The 8669-nt window shown below is 35.8% G+C and overlaps 1 protein-coding gene across 2 annotated transcripts; it reads right to left on the bottom strand.

Annotated features, from left to right (window-relative positions):
- Window positions 1-72: 72 nt before the first annotated feature.
- LOC105338268 (uncharacterized) lies at window positions 73-6569 on the bottom strand. Of its 2 annotated transcripts, none has more exons than XM_066086271.1 (7): window positions 6452-6569; window positions 4376-5945; window positions 4137-4248; window positions 3168-3302; window positions 2619-2726; window positions 1689-1896; window positions 73-1336 (listed from the first exon to the last, which is right to left on the bottom strand). In XM_066086271.1, the coding sequence occupies exons 2-7, from the start codon at window positions 5860-5862 to the stop codon at window positions 1047-1049; spliced, it is 2340 nt and encodes a 779-aa protein (XP_065942343.1). In that variant the 5' UTR covers window positions 5863-5945; window positions 6452-6569; the 3' UTR covers window positions 73-1046. The 2 variants fall into 2 exon arrangements, with proteins under 2 accessions (XP_065942343.1, XP_065942287.1); XM_066086215.1 differs by having other exon boundaries at window positions 6353-6554.
- Between the last annotated feature and the right edge of the window lie 2100 nt (window positions 6570-8669).

Here is an 8669-nt window from a genome sequence, read left to right as displayed (position 1 = left end):
ATTGATTTCAACAAAGTAACAACACTAGTGCATCAACATGTGCAATTACTTGCTCGACATTCAAGGAAAAAGTCTAGTTTGTAAATTTTATTTCATTTTCAAAAGATTTAACAGACAATTATAGGTATCTTATATAATCATGTAACAATAATAACAAATATACAGGTATTCAATAACAAACAAAATGCCCCTTAAAATACACCCTCTGTGAGCGTTGAGGGAAGGATTATAATTAAGAAGGCTCAATGGTCGTGGCCATTTTATTTAGACCTTATGAATCTCCCTAAGAAGAAGAACTCTAAAATTTATAAAGATATGGGAAAGTTATCAAATTTACAAAGTTCTGAAATTGTTCTTTATTAAATGAAAGTTTATAGCTTGAACATAGTTTTAAAAGAATTAAGTTAGATCTGATGGTTAATTTGCTATAATCATGGAGCCTCCCTAACATGCACTAATGTACCATATCTCGCAAAGTCAATATATTGTCCCCGCCCCCATCTTTATAATTTTTTATCTGCCAGAGGTACTAGGTGCTAGAAGCTATATGATCATATATATAGAACCATTTTAACAAGATCTTGGACTTTGGGTAGTTGTGTCAAACAGCACTGTAACGCAGGCATATGTCTATTTCATTGTTGGCCAGTGGCCACTCGGTCATGGGTCTTTGAAATCAACAAGATTTGTCTTGCTTTTGAGCAAAGACTACACAATCAGTGCATATTTAGCTTTAAACCACATCATTTTTAACTTGTTTTGACGCAAGACATAGATAGTTACGTCCTACTAAAAGTCCAGATCTTGTTAAAATGGTTCTTACCATTAACCAACGCATTCAATTTCACAATAATAGTTTACACATCCCATACAGCATATAAAGTCTTGACTCGATCTTCCTCTCATCAACAAGTCTACATGATTTTAATCAGTAAGACATAAAATCAAACTTCACGGTATTAATGTAGATAATATTTCCCATTCAATTCTTCCACTTTAACCACAAATACATTTATCCATTTTAACAAGACAATTCTATATAAAGACTACACCAGCATGTTGACTTGATCATCATTAAACATGAACCCCTCCCTCCGGGCTCGCTCGATCAGTTTCTTGGACTCGAGTATAAATGTTGAGTACGTGATTTGTGGATATTTCGCCACGAGTTCCTCTACTGCGTCTGCGGTGACTGCATCACATCGAATCAGACCAAGGTACCGCAAGGATTGACAGGTGGCAGACAGCGTGCGGATTCCGTTGTCAGTCACTTCCTGGCACCACCCTATGTCCAGGTTTTTTAGGGTCTTTGTGTACTTTCCTACCTCACTCATAACTGTAACAAAACAAAATTATGATAATCTTCAACGAGTGATGGCAGACAGTTGTCATACTCAGTATCATAAACATTTTAACGCTACATGTAAATGTATAACCTATATCATAGTATATGTAGGTCAATAAAGTCTTGGTACAGCAAAATATCTAAATAAATAAAACAGAATACGACAGTCCAAATTAAATAAATTGTTTACTGTTAGCGCTTTCAGCAAAATTGGCCCTTCAGACAGCTATACAAACTATAAAATGTTGTTAGTTACCTTGTCAACGACATTGTTAACATAACTAACAACGCTTTTAATTTAATTTTGGCAGAAAGCGCTAGCTAATAGTTTTGATCCACTTACAATGGTCAGTGACGTGACAGGACACACACTGCAGTAGGTGGAGCTTGTGTCCGTACTTAACGACCTGCAGCAGACACGCGTCATCTATCTGTGGGTTCAAGGACACGTTCATCGCCTCAAGGTCGGGGCAGTACTGGGTCAGGGAGGCGACATCTGCTGGCGAGATGCCAGGCAGGCTGGAGATGTCAAGGACCTTAAGTTTACGGAGCTGTAAAGTAAAACATTACCTGATATGCAAGGATGTATCATACTACAGTAATACTTTGATAATTACTGCTGCATGTCCGAGTGCAAACTAAAGATTCTTATGACTCAAATTATTGCTTTTTAAAACAAGACAATTTAATCTAAATTCAAGACAGGGCAAAACTGCAAAATAAAGAAGGGCGAAAATAACACACAGCAAAAATAATCTTGTATACAGTATTAATGTGTACTTTTGTCTCTTTTCATGCCATTTATGATTAATATATCAAAATGAAATATTAGCCCAAGGTTTTGAGTGAGATAAAAGGTTTTAATTCTGCTGTTTGCTACTGTGAGCAGACTCAATTTTGCCCTGTGTTATATTTGCCCAGTGTTATTTTGGCCCTTCTTTAATCGCAAATAGTTTCGTACTGTCTTGATTTCATCCACACAAATTTGTGTGTAAAGAGAGATGATTTGGGACATTCAAATTTGCTCAGTATTAAATTTGCCTGCTGACAACATGGGTCAATATAAAAGGGGGCAAATATTTCCTTGTATACAGTATGGAAACTGTTGTTCTTATTTCTTTTTCTACCTAGTGCATTTAAATAACCAGGTAATAAATCAACTTTTGTATGAAAAAAGTCAAAAAGATCCATTGATAACAAAATGTTTACTGGACATTATAACAACTTCAGTTACATTTGTAAGTAAAGCATAATCTCTGTCCCTCAACCATACCTTGGTCAGGGACCGGACTCCCTTCTCGCTGACCCCAGAAAACATCAAGGTCACGACCTCAAGATCAGGACACATCTCGCACAGCCTGACACAGGAAGTGTCTGTCACCTAGGAAACAGAGAAAAACAAACACATGATAGAGGAACTCAAAAGGTTAACAGAAAGAACATGTAATTATAATGTTTTCATGATACGCTCATGATTCATGTTTATTTTTTAATATGTATTGTCCTTTGTGAAAAAGATGTATTCATATTTTCAAGTAAAAGATGAATGAATTCTTAGTTTAGATACTCAGTTTGTCAAACAATTTACTCACAGCTGTGTTTAAACCTCATTTATAAGTTGTGTTCAAAATTCCATTAAAATCATTGTGCTCAGACTCCTCAGATGCAAAATATGTTTATACATGAACTTGATGAATCCTTGATACAAATTATGTTCATGCCTCAGATAAAAAAAAATCTTACCCATGATCAAGGTGTTCATACCTCTGTGCTTATATCTTCACCGATAAGTGACATGTTCACACTAAAGATATGTTCATACCTCGGACAGATAGGCCAAAATGACCTCCCTCAGTCGTGGACAGTTCTCGGCGACAGCCAGAACACCGTCATCTGTGACGCGGTACGAACACCGACTCAGGTTTATCTTCCTCAGATCAGGGCAGCCCACCGCCATCTATAAATATTGTTATTTTTGTTTAATAAATGATGAACAGGCACATAAGTCTATCAAATATTGACTTGTTTCATAACTGTACAATTAATTCAGATTTATTTAGTACCCGTTTTGATATTCTGTAACTTTTTATCCTTTTAAAATGACATATATTTTTAGATTGTTAAATTTCAGTACATGTACCATTAAAAATACAATTACTGTCTTGTAATATGATTTCTTGTTTAAAACTCATGCTTACAAAATTTTTTTTAAAATTATTTGATACAGAAAGGTTGATTGAACTGAAGAATCAAATAAAGATGTAAAATAAGATATCTAAAATAAATACTTCTGCTGTGCTTAGAATGTAGTAATCAAGTTTTCTTTTTCAATGACAAGCAAATTTACAGTACTGTTAAAGGCTTATTTATGCACAAAGGGAAATTTACACTTATTGGGCAGTAAGCTTAAAATCATGGGAAAAAACACCTGTGCATGTAGTAAAAAATTTAAACTTAAGAGTGGTAAATCATGGATCTGTGTATTTAATACCCACTCGTGTTTTTTGACCATAGAAAACGCGTTCTGAACCATTAGTGGAATAAACGCTTTTACTTAGTACTGTAGACAAAGAAATATTTGCCCCTGTTTTATTTTGCCTTGGTTGTCAATTGGCGAACTTTAAACTGAACAAATTTCACTGTCTCAAATGATATCTCTTTCAACACATACAACAGTAATTGGATGAGCTTAAGATGGAGCAAAACTCTTTTCAAGTGTAAAAGGACGAAAATTACATGGAGCGAAAATTACATGGAAAAAATAACCCTGTATACTGTTATCTGGCTATACCTTTAAGAGCCCATTGTTGGTGATTTTGTAGCAGCCATCCATGATGAGGGTCTGCAGTCTGTGACAATTCTGGCCCACCACCTCTAGGACGCCATCACTCAGCTTGTAACCCCTGGAGACAGAGAGCATATTTTAACATCTTACCTTGACTTGTGGAGTATACAAAGAAAAGCAATAACAAAATATTTCATATATGTCAATGTATTTGAAAGAATGCAATTTCTAGGATAAAATCTGACCTTGACATATGGAGTGACCTCAGATGAGTGCACCACTTCAGAGCATGCTCCACGGCCTCAGAGGTCAGATTGTGGGTGTCACTGATGTCAATGTGGGTCACTCTGTCACTTATCTGGGTCAAGGTCAACAGCTGTGTATCAGTGACCTTGTGTTGATACTTAAGGTCGATCCTCCTCCAAAGGTCAGGGTCGTACACAAGCTGATGCCACAGTTTGCACACCAATGAAGCCCTATGTAGTAAATCACTCATTCTTAAATGTCTTAGAATGTACACGAGTATTGTGGGCGGGAGATCATTAATATGACTGACTGATGTCACATTAGGACACGCCTCCTTCTTCACAGAACTCTCACCTCGAAATCTAAGTTTCAGCGTTGAACCTAAAGAGCCTTCTGACTTGACAGGTTCAGACACCAGATCTGATTTTTTATTCAAGTTCGGAACATTGTCCGCACTATTGTTCTGATCATGGAATAAACTCCAGGATGTCCGTCGGATATTTTCCGAACTTTCCCCAAGACTTCTCTGGATTCGGAATTTAGTTGCTCTTCTAGAAGTGATCAAATCTGTCACGGATGAGGGTTCGTTGTGCAGGCTGCTCTGATTACCTCCCCTGATAGTCTCTTCTCCATTCTCAAGGTCTACTTCTTTAATGTGATCCTCATTTGAATTGTTAGATGAGCTATTTCTAGAAGGGGAACAGAGAACTTCAAATCCAGGATTACAGACCTTATAAGCTACACTCTCCTGACTAGGACTACCACTGTTTGAGCAAGAACACAAGTTCATCAAGGGGTCCAGGGGTAATTTAGGGTCAGAGTTCATAAGGTCATTTGAGTCGACAGAATTTTCAGTATCTAAAGGACTTGCCTTATCACAATCGGCTGACAAATCTGCTTTAGAGCTACCCTGTAATGAAACAGAGGCAGTGTCTAGTTTGCCTAGCCTACTATTTTCAGTTGAAGTTTTAGGCAATGCACTAGTACTAGCTGTCAATTTTGAAGAGCACTGTACCAAATCTTGTTTAAATACAGGTAAACTAAGTGGTGTGGAATTCAAAAATTGTAATGATTCTAAAACTTGTAATGCTGTCTTTGAATTTGACGTTGAGGCACCCTTCTCTGGAAGATCAGCAGTGGAAGGGGAGAGTTCATGTGAGGTTACTGAGGTAATATTTATATTACGCTCTTGGCATGATCGTTTACAATCACAGAATCCATCTGAGTTATTACATTCACCTTGATTACATTTATTACAGTTAGACTGGCTTAGACTAAATGAACAGTTCTGATTACTGTTCAATCTATTTTTATCACAGTCACATGACCCCGAGAGTTTCCCACATTCCAACCCCCCTGATCCACATGATCCGGAGCTCGAGGTCTGGATATCAAGATGGGATTCGGATTTTCTGTGTATCTCTGGAGAGCCTTCCCGCTCCTGGTCGGTCCGCTTCCTTTTACAGGGACGGTTTCCCTCCTCCATTGCGAGTTGTTCCCCTTTATAAACCTCACTTTTTTCTCATGAAGATTCCTCTGCCTGATATATTGTTGAAAATACAGAGTTACCTGAAAATAAATTACAGAACATTAAAGTCAGCATATTTGAAATAGCTGGAAAATGTTTCAATTTTGCAAATTAAATATAATAGTCACATGTTGTGCATCTCTAGTAATGTTTCTAACGGAAACTCCTGAGAATTCAGTCAATTTAAACTATATATCAAGTCATACACTGGTTATAGCCGTATTATGAAATTACTATATCAAAGCATTTATCAAGTTTATCCGATAAATCTCGCTGAAAAGGAATATGGACAAAATTGATGGCCTGACAGAACAAAATGTGCAAAGCTGTTCTCTTCTGGAAAAAGACTTAAGATAGTCGTAGTTCCAAGGACGGTACGTATGACTTGAGAAAATCGTAGGATCTAACTGCGAGCAAAATTTATCATTTATGGAGACAACGTACATACCCACTGTGAACCCAAGGTTAAAATAATTTGAAGTTGCCTGGAGAATCTAACGTTGTAGTATTGTTCCTGCAAAGTGTCCGCATTTGTCCATATACTCACATAAATTTGTTCACTGTTTCTTTGCATGAAAACTTTAATCCAAAGCACTATTCCCAATGCCTGTGGCTCTATTGTGCTGACATTTCGGGGAAAACTTGTGTACTACGTCACATTATTTTTTTTGGTGTCCGGTCAAGTCGTACACAGACCAACTCGTATACAGGTCAACTCGTATACAAAATTGCCGCATAAAAAAACGAAAGTCAACTCGTATACAAAAAAATCCCGTTACAAAACATATTTTGGAGAGGGTTTATATAGGCTTTGCCTGTTGCCTAATCCACTTGATTACTCAATAAAATATGTTTAAATTACACATAAGAATAAAATGGATGTCATCAACCATTACAAAGATTGCAAAATTCATAGATGTATGATTGTGCATTATGATTAAACTCGGTAACGATGTGAAATTACAACAAAAAAATTAGCGATAATTAATTGTGTCAATCCAATCATTATTATTGGGTAATTATTTCTACACATCAAAACAATAATTGTTAAAACAACAAGCACGGTGTTTCTTGCTTCTCCAAACGGATGACTTCTCAAAGGCTAATTAAGATACTCCTCGTTATTTTTTTTGAAAAAAATATATCCAACTTTCCGCTTTTAAATGTCATTTCCCAAACATTTTTCAACATGGTACGACACCTGTGTGTTTCCTGTCGATTTAGTATACGGGAATTTTTTGTATACGAGTTGACTTTCGTTTTTTTATGCGGAAAATTTTGTATACGAGTTGACCTGTATACGAGTTGGTCTGTGTACGACTTGACTGTAAATCTTTTTTTTTCGATAGTTCTCGGTATTTATCCTTTTCTTCGGTCTTTTGATCCCGATCAAAATTTTACACCTTTCATCGGATGGACTTGCAAAAACTATCGTGAAAATGCGTTTAGTTGAACACAAAGAAAAAAATACATAACTCGCTAATGAATATCTCAGACGTTGTCAATGCAATTTCGCCATTTAAATTAATGGCGAAGCCCAGGCCCCATTATGAGTTCATTGCTCTTCCATCAAGAGACCCATCTTCGCTAGCCAAGGGTTTTCGGTCCACTTTGCTCCCCATATGGGAGCAAAGTGGACCGAAAACCCTTGGCTAGCGAAGATGCAAGAGACCCTAGTACTACTCCCCCACCCGAGGTTTCAGAGTGCAGTATTCAGAAAAATTATCTTCGAAGAGATTGTTCAAAAATTTCCATGTAATTTGTAAACATTGAACTGTTGTGAAACAACAGTGTTTGTACGTGTAGGTTTTCTACCCAAAAAGCAATAAATTGACCAGAGACATAAATAACATGTTATATATTTATGTCAGCTCTGCATTGACGAACATATTATTCGATCATTCACATATTGCACTCCTCATATTTTTTAAATCGAGTTCTTAGTTCTTAAATATAAATGTGGAGATGATAAATTGTCTACTTGTCTTTTACACTTTTATTTATAAAGGTAAGTGCATGTATGTTGAACAATTTTGAATTCAGACAAATATTAATAATATGCAACCATAAGAATTTTATTAAGATAAAAGCTATAAAGAGTCTTCGTGTTTTTTTCTATAATGCTATCAAAGACTGTCCAGAATGCATTGCCTTTGGAGATCAAGGAAATTAATTCTAAACAAAAATTTGAGAAAGCTGCAAAATCTTTCTTGTCTACTAATGCGAGAGATACTAAATGACTGCTTGTCCAAATCCATTTTTATCTTATGTATTGTTATTACTTTTAAGTTATAAAAATGATCAAGGAAACATGTCATTTTTCAAAGCATTATGCTATATTCCTTTTCAGTATCCTGCCTAAATTCCATTATGTAAATTTGTAGTGCACTTTCGTAGTTATAGTAACCGAACTGTTATATACAGACCCCATTGGAAATAAGCTTTTAACAAGGCTTTAATTTAATGTGCTATTTTTAGGTAGTAACTATTATTAGTATGTCATGTAATCTATATACAATGTAATAACGATATGGTACAAATTGATTCTTATGAAGTTGCACGATGCTGTGATAATGTCTTTTCTTTAATTTAATGTATTTTATGGCAATCTGTACGTGATATATTTACCTGAATAAAATGAAATGTCAGGTTTTTCATCTAAATTTTGTTCAATCGTTTGTCTTTTATTGCGAGAAATTGAATTGAGGGTTGAAATTTTTCGTCTGGTGAAGCAAACTTTTTTAACACATATTTTTTTCAGTTGT

Source organism: Magallana gigas, chromosome 1 (assembly GCF_963853765.1).
Source record: "Magallana gigas chromosome 1, xbMagGiga1.1, whole genome shotgun sequence".
Classification (NCBI taxonomy): domain Eukaryota; kingdom Metazoa; phylum Mollusca; class Bivalvia; order Ostreida; family Ostreidae; genus Magallana; species Magallana gigas.
This window is presented reverse-complemented; position numbering and strand designations above follow the sequence as displayed.